A 21,992-nucleotide genomic window follows, 5' to 3' on the forward strand; every position below is an offset into this window, starting at 1 on the left:
TTAGTATGTGGTTTCCAAACTGAAACATTAGATTTTTTTTTTTAAAGTTTACCAAGTTGACATTTCTCATTTAGAATAGGTAGCTAATGCAATGATGATGTAGATTGTACAATCAGAATTATTACTTTTTTAAATACCAAAACTGCACCCAACAACAACAACAAAAATTTATGGTGTATGCACAATGTTAGATATATAAAACCACAGTAAAAGATTATTTAGTTTGCAAAACAAAGCACTCACAAGTTAGGAAATGCCAAACTTAAGAGTTGCCCATGCGACCTTAATTCTGCCCCCTTGTGTGTCTACCCTCTGCACTGAAAGAGACAGGCATCCAATGAAAAAAATACCATGTGATCATGTAATTAAAAACAGTCTTATAATGCAATCTTAAATCTGGTATTTCCTCACTTTCAAGTACTGGACTTTGTATTAAAAAAAAAAAAAAAAAAGGTAAAGGTAAAAAAAATTATTTAGGTTACAATTTCTTAGGTTTTTCCAATCGATTGGAATCCAGAACCTTCAGCACTGCATCACAGACTTCTATCACTTGAACTACAGAAATAACTACATTACTTAGCAATAGAGGAAGGCTATTATCCCAGGATGGAGCATGGGGCTCAGGGTGTGCTAGGTCCAGGGATGACTGAGGGGAGCCCAGTCTGGCTCTCCCTTCCCCAAACCATGGAGTTGGGGGAACTCCTGACCCACGTGATAGCCCCAGAGGGCAGGGATGGACCACTGGGGCAATAGGCTGTGTCTGGGGTGGGAGTGGGGGTAGGAGAGAGAGCCTGACCTAGCTCTCCTTCCATGACTGCCCACTCTAATGCTACCTGAATGGAATTCCATGGGACAAGAAAAAGTCATCTCTCTAGCCCCAGGGTGTTGTCCGTGTTGAATTTCAAAGGCCTGTTCCAAACAGTGGAGGTGCTAGAGAGTTTCGTAAAGTTACAAGAATCTTTCATAATTGAAAGTATTATGCAACCTAAATATAGAATAAATATAAAATCTCTGAAGATTCTATCCTCACTGAGCATATTGCAGCTCTTACATGTGACTGGACTCCTCTCCCGTGGTCCCAATGACTCAATCCTGCTGGCACCTAACCAGTGTAGGAAAGGAAGCCTTCTGATTTGAATGCAGATTGGACAAAAACTGGACCAGAGAGGAGGGAAAGGAGCAGACTTGCACAGAGAGTCTGGAAAGAGTGGGACTTGGAAGGGGGGGAATTATGACTGGATGCTGGAAACTGGGACTAGCTGGGCAAGGAGACGAGGAGCCAGTAAAGGAAACATGGGGTGGAGACCCTGGGAGCTGGTGAGGGAAACTGGAGACAGGCGGAGACTGGGAACTACTTGGCTAGGCAAAGGAACACTGAGATGGGATGAGGACTGTGGTTCATGGGGAGAGCTGAGGCTTGCTGAACCAAGATACTGGGACAAAAAGCCAGGGATATATGAGAGAGAGAGAGAGAGAGAGAGAGAGAGAGATTGGATGAGGAGCCCAGGAAGGGACAGTGGAACTCAGAGCTAACGGGGGAGGGAGGAGGGGAGAAGGGGAGAGAGAGCAAGGAGAGACAGACTGGACAAAAAGCTAGGAGGTGGGACTGCTTAAGCTAGAAGACTGGACTTCGGTATGCGAAAGGGGGGCACTGGGAACCGGACAGCAAACAGAGGGGGGAAGCTAGAACTGATTAGGCAAGGAAAATGACACTGGAATGAGAAGCAGAGGCTATGTAGGGAAGAATGGGATTAGCATAAGAAGCCTGAGCTGGGGAGAGATAGGCGTTGGGGAGGGCCAGATTAGAGGAGACGGGGCAGAAGAGGTCAAGCTTGTCAGAAATGAGCAAAAGAGTCTGTGCCCATTAGAGAACTTTCCCCTTCAGAGCCAGGAATGGAACCCAAGATTCCTGAGTCTCACTATTCCTCTGCGGTCAGATAATATCTGTGAAACCAACGGCAAAGTGTATGTCTCATCCCCTTCTAGTGCTGGGCCACATATAAGATGACAACCTACTACTGCTATCAATTACTCTGTTAGCTCAAGTGACAGGAGTGTATGTGGTGGATCTAAAGATCACAACTCTACCAATGAGCCAAGTGAGTGTCAATATAATCCCACATGATGGAATTTCTGTTTTTCAGTTTGCTTTTTTTAAATCCTAGGAAATTGTACACACAAACTATTAAAAGAATGTTAAGGTGCAAAGTCAACCAGTAAAAAACAAACAAACAGAAAATCCCAGAATTAAGGTTGCACAGACAACTTTAATTCAGCCTCCATGTGTATAAGCATTATGATACAGGTTTTAATTACATGATCACATACTATTTTTCCACAAGATGCTTGTCTCATTCAGTGTACAGCAGGGGCTCTCAAACTTTTTTACTGGTGACCCCTTTCACATAGCAAGCCTCTGAGTGCGACCCCCCTTATAAATTAACACCATTTTTTATATATTTAACACCATTATAAATGCCGGAGGCAAAGCGAGATTTGGGATGGAGGTTGACAGCTCGCGACCCCCCATGTAATAACCTCGCGATCTCCTGAGGGGTCCTGACCCCCAGTTTGAGAACCCCTGGTGTACAGGATGTACTTGCTCTAGGGATGCATTAGGGTTGTGGAGTAAAAGAGACTGTTGTCTGTAGGACCTCTCCATTCATAGCAGAAGCTGGAATATATGTAGACTGTGTAGAATATGTACAGATAAATTAATGCTCGTGAAGCACGCAGATACTGTAGTGATGAGTGCCATACAAGAGCCCATGAGGAAATAAATAATTGTATTTCCATAGAAGGGTTTGAATAATACACAGTAAATAAAGCCTAGACTCTCACACTGAACCATGAGCATAAAACAAAATAGTGCAGGGTGGCTCATTAATTGAGCACTGTCCATCCTGTGTACTAAATGAAGCTAGGATCCTGTGGGGGGAAAAAAATGGTATGCAATCATGTAATTGAAGACTATCATAATGCATATGCACCAGAGGATGAATTTAAGATTGCTTGTGCAACCTTAATACTGTGATTTCCTAACTTTTGAGTTCTTGATTTCATAACCCTAATGTCTTTAATATATTTATTGCATATAATATGTAATAAAACTGGGGTTTTTTTTGTAAGTTATCTTTCCACTTGTTACAGATTTTTGGGTAAGAAGATGGGAGAAAGGTACTTTTAAAGACTAGCCCACCATTTCTCTCATATACCTCACAAGATCAAGCAAATATTGCAGGCTTCTCACTAATTAGATCTAAATATCTGTACCAAACATCATTACAAGAAAATAATTAAATTACCTTCTGCTATATGCATCTTGAAATTGGCTGCTGAGAGATCATGCATTCCCTGTTTAGGTTCCGGAAGTTTTGGTGGTTGCAGATCAGATTCTTGCTCCTATTAAAAAAGAAACAAAAGTAATTACTATTTCTTATGCAACTGATATACACTAAATGAATTGTATGGCAATTTGTCTGCCTTACATAGTGCTCCATGTGTAATGCTTCCATGTGGCAGTGTAAATGGAGACAATCCCCATTTGTCAATTTTCAAATTCCCCAAATTATTTCCTACTCCATCTTTATTCTGTATCAAGGTCTGTGTCAAGTGGACAGTAATAAGCGGTTATTTGAAACTGACATGTGAGTCTATTATACAGAAAGCAACTATCTCAGTTACTGGGCTAACTGCACCTGGTCTTTCTTCCTGGTGATCCACCATCCTGGTCTCTTCAAGTGTACCTTCCCATCCTCTCAAACTTCCACCTATCACCTGACCTGAGGGAGAACCACAGGATTATCCCATTCTCAAATTAGGCCCTGGCTGCAGTTCCCAGTGTATCAAATGTGATTACCTCAGCAGGTCTGACTTGGGCTCAGATCCTGCAGTTCTGTTCCCTCAGGGCACAATAAGAGTGGCAGTCAGCTTCTTTAAAGCAAAGTATTATTTATACAGAAAAAGCATATTGTTTTTAAGATATGTTTTCTCTGGTAAGCCAGCCTATGCATATGCCTATTTTCCCCTAAGACTTATCATTACCTGGACATGAGAAGGTCCATCTCCTTCAGATTCCTGCACAGAGACTGCCTTCCAGCTTCTCTTTCTGTCAGAGCTCACTGACAATTGACTCTCAATCCACTCTTTTCCTGAAAAGTCCTTTTTAACTATTTACCATACTTTTGCTCTGTAGCTCCCAGTCTGGCAAGAAAGAAGGGTCACTTCAGACTGGAGCCTGGAAGTATGCCACATAGTCCTGTAATTCCCATCCCAAGTGTCTGGATGTAGGTTGCTCATTTGAAGATCCATTGCACTGCCTTCCTGTTTGTTCTTCCCACAGTCCCCTATTAAGCTACATCAACAACTAGCTTAATACAGGAAAGATTTACAATTCAATATACAATAATTCTCCTTGAGTGACCAGATCACATACAGCCTTTATAAAACTAGAACATCTCAATCTTCTTAGATTATTACACAATAGCTCCTACACTATTTATAAAACATTACTACTAGGGCTACAGGTTTGTCATGGCAGGAAAAAAAGTCACAATGTGATTTTCCCATTTGTCTGTGACTTATGTGTGTGTCCAGGACTCACCTGTGGAGGCTCCTGTCCCATGTGGCTGGGCCTGGCTTTCTGCACCAGACATTGCGACCAGGTGCATGGGGTCACAATGCCACTCAGGCTTGACTCCTACGTCATGACGGGGCACAGGCCGAACATGAATGGCATTGCAACCAGGCCCACATGGTCACAACACATGGAGCAGGGAGCCAGTCCCAGTCCCAAAGGACATAGGAGCTACCATTGCCGATGCCTGAGGTGAGTGCGGGCTTCCTCTCAACTCTGGGACCCAGCCCCACAGGATACAGGAGCTGCCTGTGTCTGGGGTGAGTGTGCAGGGCAGGCTTGCTTTCCAGCCCCAAGCTTACCCCTCACTCCTTAGACCCTATCTCTGTACCAGGCTGGGATTAGGGTTGTGTTATGGGGGCAGAGGGTGCAGATGTGGGTAGTCTGTGCCCCCTCACTTGTCAGGGCTTTTTTTTTTAAATAAAAAAAAAATATAATCACAGAGCAGTCACCAAACCAGTGACTTTTTCTAAGATTACCATGACTGCTCTGTGATTTTTTTTTTTTTTTTTTTTTAAATGCAGTGACAAATCTGCAGCCCTAATTATCACACATTAGGCCCACTCCTGTCACAGAAACCATATGTGCCATCACATAAATTTATGAGGTCTTTCAGCTATCTATAATTTACAAGCTATTCAAGACTCCACTCTGAGCACTCTTTCCCAATCCCACAGAACCAGCAATATTAGAAAAGGAGCAAACTAGAACTTAGCCATCTTATAACTAAGCTGCAACAGTCACAAACATTAAGTCAGTGACTTAACAGAAAAAAGACACTTTTATAGGAACTAGCTCAGAGCTGAAAAAAACATTACTAGAAACTACACTGCTAAAACTTCTTTGCATCTGATGTTTAAATTTTTAAAAGTTACATTAGCATGGATCTTGTTTAAGCAGAACTGTGTATTTTTAATCAACTGAGCTCAGCAATCATTGTGGCTTTGTCTTGACTAGGAAAAGTGCTTAAGTTTACACCAGTCTCATCTAATATGCTAGATGAGCCAGACCTAAACTCAAGCTTTTTCCTTGTGTAGATATAGGGCAACACATTGTAACTCAATTTTGCTGGTTGAGTTGTAGCCTTAACTCCTCTCTAACCAGTGGTTCTCAAAGCTGGTCCGCCGCTTGTTCAGGGAAAGCCCCTGGTGGGCCCGGGCGGTTTCTTTACCTGCCGCATCCGCAGGTTCAGCCAATCGCGGCTCCCACTGACCGCAGTTTGCTGCTCCAGGCCAATGGGGGCTGCGGGAAGCGGCGTGGGCTGAGGGATGTGCTGGCCACCCTTTCTGCAGCCCCCATTGGCCTGGAGCGGCAAACCACAGCCAGTGGGAGCCGCGATCGGCCGAACCTGCGGACGCGGCAGGTAAACAAACCGGGCCGGCCCGCCAGGGGATTTCCCTGAACAAGCGGTGGACACTGCTTTAAACTACAGCATGACCAGCTAATAATTGTTGCCTTGCATTTACATTAGGAAAAAGATTGTTTATGCTGGTCTTACCTAGCTTGTATTAGCTAAACCACTTTTCCTAGTCAAGACAAAGTACTTGTGGCCTATACGTGTCAACTGAACTTGTACCAGGACATCCCATCTTAAATGTCAAGAGGCTAATACTTCCTTGAAATAAGATTATGAATTTTGGTTTTAAATACAGGAAACAAAGGGCAACCCAAAGGATGCCAGTTTTAATCACGGGTTTGACGGCTATTTGGCCACTGTTCCAGTTTATCATCCAATTTTTATTCTTACGAGGTTTTCCTCTTGGAAAGCAAAACCTAACCCCTATAGTTCAAGGAATCAGTCTGACTCTGGAAGAAGGGAATATTTCCTGTTCACTTACAGCTGGTTCCTCATTTAGTGTCTGCAACATCCAGCTTTCCAGTGCCTGGAAGTCTCTAGGACCCTGGTATTTCACAGGTTCTTGGCCTGGTTTAAGCAGCTTTAGGCTGAAACATTGAAACAGTACAAAGAGGTAAGGCAAAACTTTTCAAATAGATACAAACAAGAAACATTCTTTGGAAATAAGTGAACTTTTTGCTGATAACATCATAACTGAGCTCAGAGCATACTCAGTCCTCAAGCCTATCATTAAAATCAAACATTCCCTGGATTTCCATGATGCAGAACTGGGCCCTGTAACTAACCAGAACTCTGTTCTTCTCCTTTAAACTTAGCACAGATAGAAATACCATATTTTGTGTGAACATTCCAAGATGTCCTTAGATTAACATACAATGGTGAATAAAATGCTAGAAAGAATAATTCAGAGATTAATCCCTGTTTATGCTTCTGAATCCTATTTTCCAGTTTACCAAAAAAAAAAAAGCAGTTATTTTTTTCAGTATGCATAAAAACAAAAAGCTTATGTTCCAGGAATTTCTCTACACTTTTTTGTGCCATGCCAAATATGCATGTCCTTGATCACATGCCACTTCTCATGCTGTATTAAACTGATTAAAAGTAGCTTAAAGCAGATGAACAAGGTGAGAAAATAGGTGGGGAGTTGCAAAGACAGTCTTTCTGATTATATAAATATATACTTGCTGTAAAATCTGTTTAACAAAATACCTAAATCTTTTCCCACTAAATATATGTGTAACTTAAAACTGGAAATCATATTTGTTTAAATACTGGAATTTTTAAAGGGATGCCATCCCTTTTTTTTTTTTTTTTTTTTTTTTTTAAAGTGAGTTAAAATTCATTTCAGTTATTACACCTGTCCTTGACTTCCCTTGCTAATTTTTGTGGTTTTACAACCACATTTTTCTAAATGTTTCTCTCCTGTTTTTCTCTTCAGAGCTCTTATAACTTTAAAAAAAAAAAACACTATGCAATAGTGTTTTTAAAAGCACAATTCATACAAATTAAAATAAGAAAAAATCCTCCCTTTATCGTTTTCATTTATAGTATTGTACATTGCTTGTACAATAGTAGGTTAAAAAACATTCAGAAAGGTGTGTGGTTTTTAAGTTGATATTGTCCCTTTAAGAAGTCAACAGAAAATAAAGAAAAGAACTATAAAATCTGAATTGCTTATCTCTCCCTTTCATACATCTTCTGATAACAGTTTGGAGTAGAATCTAACAGAAATCAAGAAGTTAGCTTAAATGATCCTACAGGCATAGTAGCACCTCTATTATTTTATTAAGATGAGGTTCAGTTTTTTCCCCCCACTTAGATCTGTATATCCAATCTCTTTGTTTCGTATGAAAATAACAGCATATCTTCCTCCCCAACTGTACAGTATACAACCAATATGTAAAGACTGAATTTCCTGAGGATTTTCAACTAAATCTGTTACTTAGTTAGAGTTAAAATTAATTTTAAAATCAGACCTTTAAAAATTTCATCATGTGACCCTGTGGAGAATGAGGGAGATACCTGTATTACAAGGATTTGTATGCATATATGTACCTCAGTTTACCTGCTTGATAGTATTCTGTTTGGAGACCAAGCAGGAAATTAAGCAATGGTCAGAGATAAGACAACTAGAGGTAAAAACAACATCGAGGGAGCTAAGGGAACAATAGCTGGGCTAGTAATAGAGAAGATGCTCTTTCCAGGCTACCCAAAAGTGACAGAGCTGTTTTACCAAAGCCAAAGCTAGAGGTACAAAAGACCATAAACAGTTAAAAGCACACACTGGAAAAAAGGAAGGGGAGGAGGGGAGATACTGAGAATCCAGCAACATCGTTTGTCAGCATAATGACCCAAGGATCCATTCCTAGAGTAGTTAAACCGCACTGTTGCACCCTTGACAGAGGTGAAGGAAACACAGCCTTTCCCTCGAGAGGTACACTCAAGAGAGTCTGAAAAGGGGCTTAAGGCACAGCTCACCCTGTAATTATGAACAAGCCTTTTATTAACAAATCGCTGGTTTATCATTCACACTTTCTTTGTAGATAAAGCCCAGTACCAGCTATCCTCAAATGCACAATTTTTTTCTTCTATCTTACCCATTATAATTAGTACTTACTGACTCAAAATGGATGCCATTTTCCATAACTTACAAAAGCACTGAATGAGCCAATGACCGTGAAGTTACTCATGTCCTCAATAAAGATAATCACTATTTTTCTAGTGGGGAAGTGATGGTGCACCTAAAAAAATGCCCGCTACTTCTTATTGTTTCCACTGGGACTGAAGCTGCTCCCAGGGAACAGAACTCCCATTTCAATAAGCACTTTCCTAGCATACCTCTCAATCTTCAAACCTGCCAATTTGCGACAAAAGCCATTGTAATGTGTGAAAAATGACTGAAACATGGAACAGTGTTTTGTTGTACGTGACAGCATAATTGATTTTTTTTTTTTTTTTAATCTTTAAGGATATTTTCTCATTTAAAAGAGAGCATGGGAAAAAACAGGAATTCTATTCTGTGCAACCATTAAGACATACCAGTGATGGGCAACCTGCGACCTGCATGTGGCCCGTGAGGGTAATTTACTGACAGGCCGCGAGACAGTTTATTTACTTTGCACGGCCGCCTGCAGCTTCCAGTGGCCGCGGTTTGCCGATCCCAGCCAATGGGAGCAGCGGGAAGTGGCATGAGCTAGCAGCAGCTTGCCCACCACTGACATACACCCTTCCTCAAGGGTCATCATGAAAGTTTGACTTTCAGATCCCCAATTCAGACCTCTACAGCTACAGGAATAATACCTTTGCAAATATTATATTGACGTATGTGCACAGGTTGAGCGTGCATATGTTACGTGTTTATGGGGCAAGCATGAGGCCATAACTAAGGTTGTGTGGGAAGAAGAGATTAATGGCTGTTTGGCGTGTATTTACTTTATCACTTGGAGGAAGAAGGCAGTTCCTTGTCCTGATGTGGAATCTGTCAGTGTCTTTGGAAACATGCTGTATGGCTATTAGGATTAGGGTTATTAGATGTCCCATAATTTGTTTCCATGCTTTTTAAGGATTGTGTGTGGGGCAGAGGAGGGGTGGTAGAAGATAGCAAACCTGACGAAGCTTAATCGAGTTCACTTTTAAATGAATTTTTTGTTTATGGAATGGAATCTGCCTTGAATTTTGTGTACCACAGATTTACAAGGAATTAGGTACCATCTTATTGGTGTGTCCTATATGCAGAATTTAGAACACTGCAGGTATATTGTTCTCTCTCCTTGTGCCAACACTGAAAGCCGAAGTCTTGTCCTGCCAGTCTTGATCACATACATTTTATTAGATTTGTATGTCAAAGTTAGCTCGGACCTAACTCATCTTTGTGCCAACTGCTATTAGACTTTGCCCTATTGCCCCATTATTTCCAAGATTACAGTTCCAAATTTATTGTACTAATATTTACTGCAATTCCTACCCCCTAATTAAAATGCTCTGGCAGTGAGGTGGTGATGACAACTCCATTCAGAAAGAGGGAATAGTCAATTGTTAGAAGGCACTGATAAGGTATAAGGTCTGTATTAATACGAACTACAAAAACAGTAAACTATTTTTAACCTCTGCTGATCCATCTTTATAAATATCAATATTTGTGCAACTGACTAGGCAGAGCAGTGAATTGTTATGATGTTTCCCCTCTTGAGAAAAGTTAGTATTTGGACCCTAAGGTTTGACCATAAGCTTTTGGGGTCTCTATGGGTACGTCTACATAGCAAAAAAACCCAAAAAAACCCGCAGCAGCAGGTTTTGAAGCCTGGGTCAACTGACTCAGGATTACACAGCAGGGCTAAAAATAGCAGTGTAGAAGTTTGGGCTCGGGCTGGAGCTTGGGCTCTGAAACCCAGCAAGTGGGGAGGGCTCAGAGCCCAGGCTTCAGCCCAAGCATGTACACTGACATTTTTAGCCGTGCAACACAAGCCCAAGTCAGTTGACCCTGACTCTGAAACTTGCTGCCTTAGGTTTTGGGGTTTTTTTTTTGCTACCCTACCATTGTAGGACATTTATTCACAAAGCTACACAACTGACAATCTGCTAAAGAGAGGTCCAGCACTAGGCTAGCAGGAGTGCTGGAGTTTGAACTGATGCGCTTTAAGCAAAGGCTTGTTTATCTGGTAGAAATTCCAGCTCACATTCTTTTCCTGCAGCTCAGAGGCAAGATGCGAGCCTTCTCACCAAGACCTTACCCTGGCCCTTACTGGTGGAACCTGCTCACCCTCATCTATCATAATAGGAAATGTTTAAAAGATAATAGGTATAGTGCTCGAGTTCATAAGTAGCTGCTAAGTTTTTCAAGCCCTGTTAAAGCTAAACCATGTAGAGAAACTTGCACAGCGCCAGCATCAATATGTGCCTGGCTTCAGATGGTGTTATTAATCTATCAGTTTTATGAGTACCAAATTCACACAAAAGTTTGAGACCATTTATACACACTACATTGGTTGTGCTATATACAGTTAGATAACTGAAATTATTTTAAAGTAGTTAAAATAGTTCTGAACTAGTACTGTACTGCTGTATGTTATGTTACCATCTCAAAGATAAGTTTTCGGGGGGAGGGGGAGGAAGAGGGGGAGGAGAGCCTATTCTGAACCTTGTTTAAAACATAGCCATCTTCCAAGTTGTAAAAAAAGAGACATTATAGCTCATCTTGTCTTGGCAACATGATGAGAGCTTAAATTTATCTTCTAAAGACTGAAGAGCTATAAAGGAAACCACCAAAAATCATAACTTAGAAGTTGGTCTCAACAAATTGGCAGAGGACTGTGGAAAAATATACAAAATAATAGAAGTATCCTTTTGTACTTACGTGGGGTATCCTCGGATTCCAAATTCAGAGCAGAGTGGAATATCTATAGTGCAATCCACTTTTACAACATAGACTGATGGATTTTCCATGTTGTTGTATTTGTCTCCCAGATCATTCCAAGTTGGTTGCAGACGTTGACAGTGTCCACACCTACAACAGGATGAGCAAAAGATAAAATAAATTTCAGTAATAAGGTCACTGTTCTGATTTGTATGCATGCTCTATATTTAACAAATTTAGGTTTAAATGTAAATATAAAGACTAGATATGAATGAATCTATGGGAAAAGTATATATACACATGGGTGGGATCTGATGGATTTGAAACATGTTAGAGGAATGAAAAATCAGAAATCTCTTCCATATAAAAACAGACTGTGTTAAGCAACAGTTAATACTGTAGAGTTGCCTTTTATTGAAGAAGGCTAACCTTGTAAGCAGGTTTGACACAAAATTCACACAAAAAAAATCTAAAAACAGCCCTGACGATTAGAGAAGTACTTTTGCATTACAAAGTCTTGCCAGGTTCATTGTAAAAGACTATTACATTAATGAGGATACTGAAAAGAGAGCATTCAGCTTCTCAACTTTCTAAGAACACCATGAGAGGATACCTGGTGTTCTTTATGTTTTTACATATTTGGAAGCACCATGTTTTTACATGTCTGGTAAGGAGATAATGGTTTATACTCTTTTTATAAGGTCACTTGTGTTTGACTCATGGGACCCATGGAATACCTAAATCAGTGAAGTAGAACAGTTCTGTTTCAAAGTCCTGAAGAGATGCTAATCTTAATATGTTATAAACAGGAACAAGTGCCTTTGCATAGTGATATCCTATGAGTCTCAAAATATTCAACATATGCACACAAAGTAAGGTGACTTAAAACAGGTTTCAGAACAAATAATTGCTATTTTGCTTCTCTCAAAGGAATAGTTAATTATTCAAGTAATCTTTCCCACTGCTTGGCATCCCATAACATACTAATTCAAATTTAAAGTGTTAGAAATGTTCAGCCAATCAAGAGATTTACCAGTTCTTGAAAACACCATTCCAATTCCCCCAAAACTGAAAATCAGATCTCATACTATTGGCAAATACAAACTGGTGTTGTCAAAAACACTAACACCAGAAATACGGTAAACTATTTAAAGGAACCAATGTCAACTTATTTTGAATGGCCATTCTTGCTGTTCCTGATTTTTACAGGCATTAAAAAAATATCATTAGATTAATTAAAATATTCTCAACTTTGTTTGCTCTTGACAAGTCCTGGAAAGTCTACTTTTTATGCAACAATTAACACAACAATAAGGAAGTTTGCAGGAAGTTGCCTCTTACTCCCTACAGAACTCCCATTTAAAAAACAATCCCATTTCAAAGAAAGCAATATTTTTAGACAGTTTGCAAATTAGTCTCATGTAATCAGATTTCGTATATATATTTGTGTATATGAGACAGTTTTACATTTTAAATATTTTTCCTTCCATTCAGCTTACAGTGCACCTTGCCTGCGTCATGAGGTTCTGTTATAACGAACTGATTTAAACCTAGGCTCTCCACTATACTACTAAAAACTTCTCGTACAATTACACATTCTGAAACATTGCTTGTGATAGCTAAATGGCATGGTGAAGTAGTTGTCAAGATTTTCACCTCTGGATACTGTTTTCACCTCTTGACTAAGTTGGGTCTCAAGTGAAAATCGGGAAAGAAGAGAGAAGTGTCTCATCCTAGTCTAGTTGATATTTGTACCAAAAAAAAAAAAAAAAAAAAATCACGAAGCCACCAACTACCTGGGATGATTAGAAGTTGATGAGAGGACCTCAGGCAGGATTAGAAAGTATGAGGTAGTTAGTGAATCAGTTCAGTTGCACAAGCGAGCACCAGGAGCCATTTACATTGTGTTTTGCTCTAACTGGTACTTATGAAAACCTTTATTTTCATGAACACCAAATGAACACCTGACTTTTGGAGGAATGATACAATCACTTTTCACTGCAAAGCATAGTAGATAATCCAGAATTTAACAAGGTTAAAGAACTCTAACCAGTCTCTATGCAAACCTCAAATTACCTTTGCCAAAATGTTACATTTAAATCTACTGTTTTTGGTTGTGTGCATTTCAGCCAGATGGCAGAAATCTTATTGAACATCAAGATAAAAGAGCAACACTGTACAATTAAAGAAAACTCCATCATCAATAAATCTAGTCAGGGTGGATTTGATTTAAATCACTAGTCAGGAAGACTCGATTTAATCATGGTTTTCAATATAAAAGTACATTCTTGCTGGTTGTTATAACCTTAATACATATTCTTCACAACTCAAAGATAGATGTAGGTTTCATTTTTAGAAGGTACACACTATAAACAGTGATTCATTTTGAAAACTTTTCAGATTAGTATTACACCTATATCAGAAAATGAATGATTGTTTGGTTATTTCATTATTTCAAGGTAACTGAAGCAGATATTTTATGAAGTCACTGGGAGGTGAATTATCTCCAATTCAACAGGTTAATCATTAATATTTGGAGGATTTTCTTGCCATGCTGTATTAGGAGGAGAACATCACCAGACAGACATTTAAATTGCTTTATTTAACTGAAACAACGTTAAGTATTCTGGATTTTTTTCTTCAACAGCAAACATATATTATTTTAACAAAACAAGCATATGTCCCTTGCTTCTCACATTTATCTCCAGACTTCTTCTACTTGTCCAGATCTATTCCGCCCCCAACAATCTTCTATTCATTGAACTTTTTGAAACTTTGCACATTTAGAGGGGTGTAAGAGATTAACTTTGTGTACACAAATTTGCAGAGGGACAATAGAGTTGAGGTCTGTTATTTCTCACCTCTATATATTATTTATTTATTTAAAAACATTTTTTCTGTTAACAAGCATGTTACCTCTGGAGACACAAATCCGCCGGGGTAGGGGTGAGATGGGGGAGGGGAGGGTGTGAAACTCTCCCATCAATTTACCTTACTCTTCTCATCAGGGGTAGAGTACAGGGGTTGACTGGAGAGCGATCTGTTGGGTCTTTACTAGACCCGCTAAATCGACCACCAGCGGATCAATCTCAGAGTGTCAATCCTGACTGTAGTGTAGATGTAGCCCAAGAAATTAACTTCTTTGTCGGACTAAAAAGGAAATTATAGGGGCTCTGTAGTCATCAAGACCCCAAACTAGAATGTAATCCAAAATTTATTTTAAATAATTACTCAATCTTTACCCAGAGAGACTGCTGCATCTCCATAGTTAACACTGTAACAAGGCTTCAATTAGAAGGCTAATTCTGGACTCAACTATAAAATAATCCAAAAAAGGTCTGACACTTCAAATGCCATATGAGATTTGGTAATTAAGGGAGAATTTGAGTAAGGAAATGTAGCAAAGGTATCCCAAACAACTTTAATTCTTCACTGTGCTTCCCCATTCTGTAAGGCAGTGGCTCTCAACCTTTCCAGACTACCCGTACTCCTTTCAGGAGTCTGATTTGTCTTGCGTAGCCCCAAATTTCACCTCACTTAAAATCTACATGCTTACAAAATCAGACATAAAAATACAAGTGTCACAGCACACGATTACTAAAAAATTGCTTACTTTCTCATTTTTACCATATAATAAATCAATTGGAATATAAATATTGTACTTGCATTTCAGTGTATAGTATATAGAGCAGTATAAACAAGTCATTGTATGAAATTTTAGTTTGTACTGACTTCGCTAGTGCTTTTTATGTAGCCTGTTGTAAAATTAGGCAAATATCTAGATGAGTTGATGTACCCCCTAGAAGACCTCGGTGTACCCCTCGTTGAGAACCACGGCTGTAATCCATTGATTCGACACTGGCTTATGTTGTTTTTTAGTGATGTACTCCCTTAGGTCTTCATCTAGTAAAGAATCAATTAGATAGGTTCAAGAATTTGTAAAACTGTGGAGTTTGACAGGATAACTTTTCTGCGGTTTTGAAGTTTATATTGAATGGTGTTGGCTGCTGAGTGTGTACACACATTGTGGTTTCTTGACTATTACTGAGAAGGTTGGTTGGATTTAGGACATGGTTTTGGTGGTCTGAAGAAGAGTAAGTAACATGATATTGGTATACCTAGCTCTTTGAGGGAGGAAGAGAATCTGCTAGTAAAGATGACACTTGCATAGTGGCTGCCTAGTGCATTTATTAGTACTTCAAGTGTAAGACAGTACTGTGACAGTACTAGTAGTGTATGGCTCAATGTCAAAAGTACAAGGGATACAAGTGATAAGCCTATCTTATGAATGAATGGAAGGTGTACACAGATATAAGGACAGAGCTGATACTGTGTGAGGTACCTAAACCTTGCATTCCCATAATTCTAAATGTTTGGGGCTTGGAAAACAAAACAAAACAAAACCCCTACTTTTAATGTCTTTATTCCTAAATGCCTGAAGTTTGCTATGCGCTCCCCTTTGAAGTTACTTCAAAATTTCAATTTGTATAAAGGAAGGAGAAAGCAATGCTCAACTCTGAATCAGTAAACCAAAATTGACCAAACAGTAGCTGTTCATACACACTGACAATCCAGTACAAGAAAGTAACATTATGGAGTTGGTTGATAAATTGTGGGCCCAAATTTACATCCATCTCTTTCCTGCTCTTCTCCAAATGTAACTGATTTTTTGACTACTGCAGCCTCAGGTTTTTTGGTTGCTGCAGCCTCATTATGACATGGAGTAGTGGTATCTCATTGATGGATTTTAATCATGCCTTGGTCAGATATTCCCATGAATTCTGAAATGCTTTTAGCACAGGTGGTAATATGAAGAAACAATATATGTCCAGTCAGAAAAGACCACAAATTCAAGAAACCTTATCCTGATCAGTCTTGTATTTATGTGGTCATATGTCTGTCATTTTCATACTGTATCACTGAGCTCTTAGTGCTACCACTGAAGATCACTCAGAAGTCTCAATTGGTCTAGACTGCTGCTGTTCACCTCCTGTGGGCAGGGATGCTGTGAGCATGACTGTTACTCTCAATGCTCTGCAATGACTTGCCACTTACATTTACAAATGTAAATCAAAGTTATAGTTATGATCTATAAGCCCTTAAGAAGTCTGGCTTCTTGAAAAACTGCCCTTTCCCCTATATCCTATTACTGGAAAAGGGTAGATTGAGAGCAACTGAAACGCTTCTGCTCTTTGTTCCTAAGTGTGAATTTGAGAACCAAGAATTTAGTAGTATCAAGAGGCACAACCTGACCAGTAGACAGACACCTACTGCTCTACGGAGACCACCAAGATGAATGCTATTTTCAGGTTATCTCCAGGTCAAAAGGCTCACTGATGAAGTAAAGTACTGACACCCTGTAGAGAGCTATGAATTGGCAAATGTTAAAAACAAAATAAAGTCCAAAGTTTGCAAGCTATAACCTCTAAGATAAACCCACTCACTGAAAATGTCAGTGTATCTAATATTTCTGTAATTGGCAGGTTTCTCCATACATGTTTGCCAATATGTCTACATAAGGATTTGGATGTAGAGGATGGCACAAGACCATCTCTCACATGAATTAATCATGTGGTTAATCAAGAAGAAAGCCATTTGATGTCTGGAAAAGATCAATAACTCCAGACACAAAAAGGCATTTTTAAAAAGGAGGTCCTGAGAGAAGACTGTCTATAATTATTATTTTGACTTCTACCTTCAAAGACTCTATAGCAGAGTTCAGACATCCATTGCACCCCCAATTAAATGACTAGTAAGCCAAATATGAATACCCAACAGGACTAAAATGAAATACAATGCGCCCCACTGAAGACATTCACAAGCAACAGATAACATTTATTACTTATATAGCTCTTCGTATTTTCAGAGTGCTGCACAAACATTAATACTCCCCAATATAACTCTGCAGAAGGTATTATCCCTATTTTTCAGATGAGTAAAATGAGACAGACAGATAAGGGCCTGTTTTTTCAGAGATGCTGAGCACCCACAACTCCAAATAGAGTCAAGGGTAACTGTGGTTGCTCATCCCTGACTTGTCCAATGTCACACAGTGGTAAATTTGGGATTAGAATTTAGGAGTTCATGATACCAAAAAAGTACTCTGGAACATGATGTATTTCTTAAGAACCACACACAAAACGCATGCCATTTACTTTGTTCGTATTCGTGGAGAAAGGAGGAAACAGAAAACCTACAGAATAATTAGAAGTCAGTTTTGGAAAACTTCATTTGGAAGCTCAGTCAGCTGCTGTCAACTCTATCAGCATGGTTTTTACTACACTTTTACATTAATGAGTAAAAGGAGTGAGGCTCCATCAGCCCCCTTTCAAAAGTGATTCAAGGAAACAGGATGCACAAAAAAAGGATTATTACACTGCCCTCTTAGGGCCTGTCTCCATGAGGATGAGAGGTGATTTTTTTTAAAGTGTTAGCTAACCTTAGTAACAGACTTTACTAAAAGCTAAGACAAGTCGAGAGGAAGGATGGCCCAGGGGTTGGTGTTAACCTGGAATTCAAAAAACCCAGATTCGATTCCTTTTTCTTCTACAGGCTTCCAGTGAGACCTTGGATAAGTCACTTCCCACATGGGTGCCCTGGCTGAGCATTCAGAGCGCCCCACCGGGCCAGCTCTGCAGGTGAACTCCCCCTTGTGCAGACACCTCACCTGACCTCCCCGCGACTCGGCTCCCCCGTCCGTACCACGGGGACTAGTGGGGCGGCTGCTGTTGAGAACGGACACATTTAGGACTAGGAGGTACTGCTGGGGCCTGTGCTGAGGAAGGCCACGTAGGCACCGTGGGGGCGGGTTGTGCTGTGGCTTCCAGCCCTGGCCAGGCAACACCGGGCCCGGCCCGCGGCAGCCCCCGCCCCTCCCGGCGAGCAGGGGGGCCCCGGTGTGCGTGTGGAGGGACGGGGGGGGGCCGAGCTGTGTATCCCGGGCTCAGCGCCGACCGGCACCTGCCCCGAGCCCGCCCGCGTGACCCCCGAGGAGCCGCCCCCCGCGGCCGCTGCCACGTCAACAGGGACACGCGCCGCCGCGCGCCCGGCCCGGTTACCAGGGGGCGAAGAACATGACGAAGTGCGGGGCGCTCTGGGCGCCGTGGCGCAGCATCTCGGCGTTGTAACGGTGCCGCGCGTGCGGGTCCGGGTCCAGGTCCGGCTGCAGGTCCGCGTCGCCCCGCACCGGGGCCGCGCACAGGAGGCCTCCGAGCAGCAGCAGCAGCCGCGCCGGGCCGGGGCGGGGGGAGGCGCCGCGGCACAGAGCAGCGACCATGGCGGCGCGGAGAGACCCAGAGAGCGCGAGAGACAGAGAGAAGCCGGGCCACGTCCGCCGACCGCCTCCTTCCGTGCCGGCGCCAGCCTCCGCCCCTTGCCCGGCGCCTTCCGGCCCCGCCTCCCCGGGGTCAAAGGGCACGGGGGGCCGCTCAGGGCACGAGAGTCACCCCCGATACCCCCCCTCCGCTCACTCTTCACCAGCTCCTGTAGCTGCCTCCCCCTACATCTCTCTGCACTTCACAGACACCCTCACTACCCGTCCTTGTGCTCTACCTCAGCACCCTCAGCCCCTAGCTTTTCCTGTCTCACTGCACCCTCCGCTACTGCCCATCCATGTCCCCACCACGCTCTGTCCGGGAGATGGACTAGTCAGGCCATAAACCTATTGGGGTTGAAGCGGCTGTGCTTTCCTGCTGAGCACTTGTGGAAGCATCTAACAGTCCTTTTACATGAGTAAATAAGATGATGCAAAGATACCCGCTCACCCACACTGCACTGGGAGTGTAAATCTAGAAATTTTGCTAAATCACATAACTTTAAAAAAAGTTTCTTTATGGAAATCCACGAAGAAAAGGTACATGTACCCTTAGCACCGCCTCAGTTAACAATGGGAATAAAGACAAGTAACAGTTGCCTGCTACATGGAGAAAACCAGCTTTAGATCTTTGCCCCGGAAAGAAAGGTCTGAAGTGCTCAGGTTCCTTTTCATAATAATGTGTCCCGTGACATTGGGACCAGCTACCATTACTGCCATTTAGCCCACAGGATTTTGGCCCATGTGCTCTTTTCTGCTTATGTGATACCGCATAGGGAGGCAATAGGAGGACCCTAGTAATATTAATTGGTGCTGCGTATGAGAACACAGCCCACAGTGGCAAGTCTCCAAACCCACCTCAACATATTCATATTGTTCATATTTAATATGCTAAAAATAGCTGTGTAGATACTAAGTATCAGGGTAGTAGCCCTGTTAGGCTGTATCTACAAAAACAACAAGGAGTCTGGTGGCAGTTTAAAGACTAAGATTTAGTTGGGCATAAGCTTTGGTGGGTAAAAACCTCACTTCTTCAGATGCATAGAGTGAAAGTTACAGATGTAGGCCTTATATCATCTGGCTGCATCTGTAACTTTCACTCTATGCATCTGAAGTAGTGAGGTTTTTACCCACAAAAGCTTATGCCCAAATAAATCTGTTAGTCTTTAAGGTGCCACCAGATTCCTTGTTGTTTGTGTAGATACTGAGGCTCAAGGCTCACTGTTATAGGCTATATAAGTGTATGGGGAATGGCCGCTATGGAATAGCTTTTGTTTTGTTTTGACTTTCTGCAGTTGCTATGTAAGAGCTTTGCTCTACAAAGCTCGTGAGGGGTGTTGGGGTAACCCACTCTGCACATCATGTTTCCCTCTCCATGCAGCAGAATATAAGATACAAAACACATTGTAAGATATTACCTTAAACATCCTTAATTCCTCATCTGTGCTTTCAGAGACTACATACATAAAGGATAGGGACTGCATGTCAACGTTGAGAGCCATGCTGCCATTACTTGTAAGCCACCTGTTTAGATGGCAGAGGAGTTCTCATTACGTCTGAGATTCATATAGTCCACATGTATTTCTGCAGGCCTTGGCCAACACAGGTTTTGAAGGTTCCACTTCACAGTGTTGCTATCCTCCATAACAAACAAGAGAAAGTAGGGGACTCATTGAACTGATAAAAGCCACAGATTTTTGCAAGTAAGTTTTCTGCTCCTGCCAGGTTATCATGGGAGAGGAATATATAGGCTTTTATAGTGCTCCTCTAGGCCTTCAAATACTTTTATATTTGAACAGACTGAATTTCAATCATCAATAGATTATATTTGTACCAGATCAGCCAAAATGACATTATACTGTTTTGTCCAGCACCTAACAATATCAAAATCACTGTTTTACCTACTGGATATGTAAATGAACATAACATTGCATTTTTGGTTTCCATTACCTCTTTTTGTATTGGCTAGTAACATTAACAATGAAAAAAGGCAGCCCTCATAAAATACAGGCTTGTTAGTTAAATTGTGCTTTTTTTCTGGTAGATTGTTCAGCAGAAGAACATAAAGCATATTTGTTTACCTAAGATAGAGAGGCTGACTGAAAAATATTCTTAAAAATAATTTTTGCTGACAAAATAGTAATTGTGTTTTAAAATAGATCTTTTGACTACAAAAACACATTCCCCACTCAGTTATAAGAATTTAAATTCTGCCATAATCTAGCAGCAGTATATTATTTTGTCCTTGCATCAGCGGATCTAAAAGCACTTTACAAATATTGACAAATATAGCTTTACAACATCCCTGTGAAACAGGTAAATATCCCCAGTTCGCTGATGGAAAACAGAGGCACAAAGAGGCTAAGTGACTTGCCTCAGAGCTTGTCTACACAGAGTTCAAACAGCATGTCAGTGACAAAGCCAAAAACAAAATCCATGTTGCCTAACTCCCAGTCTTGTGCCTTACCTTCATGTTGCTTCTTTCTTGCATTTCACTGTTCTTATAGCTTTAACTCCACCTCTTTCAAACAACTCCATTTAACATACTCTTCACTCCTAATCTACTGTCTCCCTGACTCCTCAACCTCATTCCTCTTTGACACCTAGCTCTCTCTTTATCCCACAACTTTATCTTCAATGACTTCAACTGCCACCTCCGTGTCCCATTTGACCTATTAGCCGTCTACCTCCTTTTGATATTTTTAAAAGCTGAATCAGCACTCTACCTCACCAAAATGATCACTTGCTTGACCTTGTCTTCACTAGAGGCTACCCTTTCAGTATCTAAGTGCTCTCTCTGTCCACCACCTCATCAACTTTATCACCAACCTGCCTCCCTCTCTTCTCCATCAGTGTCCATGACTTCTCTCTCCCCTCATTCTTCCACTGTCCCTATTACCAAGTTCCTTCATTCCTCCATCTTCTTTAGCTTTGTCTACACTGCAACAGTTTTAACTTAAATCAGTTTAAAAACTGATTTAGATAAACTGGTACCACCCCTTGTATGGGCACATCAGAGATTTACCAATTTTAATCTAAATCAATATAAACCAGCTGTAAACTGATCTATGTCCACAAAGAAATTTGCTGTGGTTTAAGTAAACCAGTTTTTAAAACCAAATTTAGTTCAGCTGGTGCAGCTTCTATGTTGAGACAAGGCTCTTAGCTTCAGCATTGTGCCTGTGCACTATTAAATTGCTGCTATGTTTAATACAAGAAACCCTGAAATGGGCAAAAATAAGTGTCTTACATAATCTGTTTAGCATGTAAAGTGCATTTGGATGAAAATGACACATAAATGCACATTTTTAAGGAGAGGGTTTCTCCTGTCAAG

The 21,992-nt window shown here is 41.0% G+C and overlaps 1 protein-coding gene across 2 annotated transcripts in view; it reads right to left on the reverse strand.

Annotated features, from left to right (window-relative positions):
- Positions 1 to 18,715, reverse strand: part of TXNDC5 (thioredoxin domain containing 5) — a 36,258-nt gene extending 17,543 nt beyond the window's left edge. Inside the window, exons 1-4 of one of the 2 annotated variants that reach the window (XM_034762285.1) lie at positions 18,405 to 18,715; positions 11,347 to 11,496; positions 6,475 to 6,580; positions 3,306 to 3,402 (exon numbers count right to left, since the gene is read on the reverse strand). In XM_034762285.1, the coding sequence (XP_034618176.1) occupies positions 3,306 to 3,402; positions 6,475 to 6,580; positions 11,347 to 11,496; positions 18,405 to 18,622 (571 nt within the window). In that variant the 5' untranslated portion in view covers positions 18,623 to 18,715. The remainder of the gene's footprint in view (positions 1 to 3,305; positions 3,403 to 6,474; positions 6,581 to 11,346; positions 11,497 to 18,404) is intronic. The other variant, XM_034762286.1, reaches the window with a different exon arrangement.
- Positions 18,716 to 21,992: the final 3,277 nt, after the last annotated feature.

Source organism: Trachemys scripta, chromosome 2 (genome assembly GCF_013100865.1).
Source record: "Trachemys scripta elegans isolate TJP31775 chromosome 2, CAS_Tse_1.0, whole genome shotgun sequence".
In the NCBI taxonomy this organism is placed as follows: Eukaryota; Metazoa; Chordata; order Testudines; family Emydidae; genus Trachemys; species Trachemys scripta.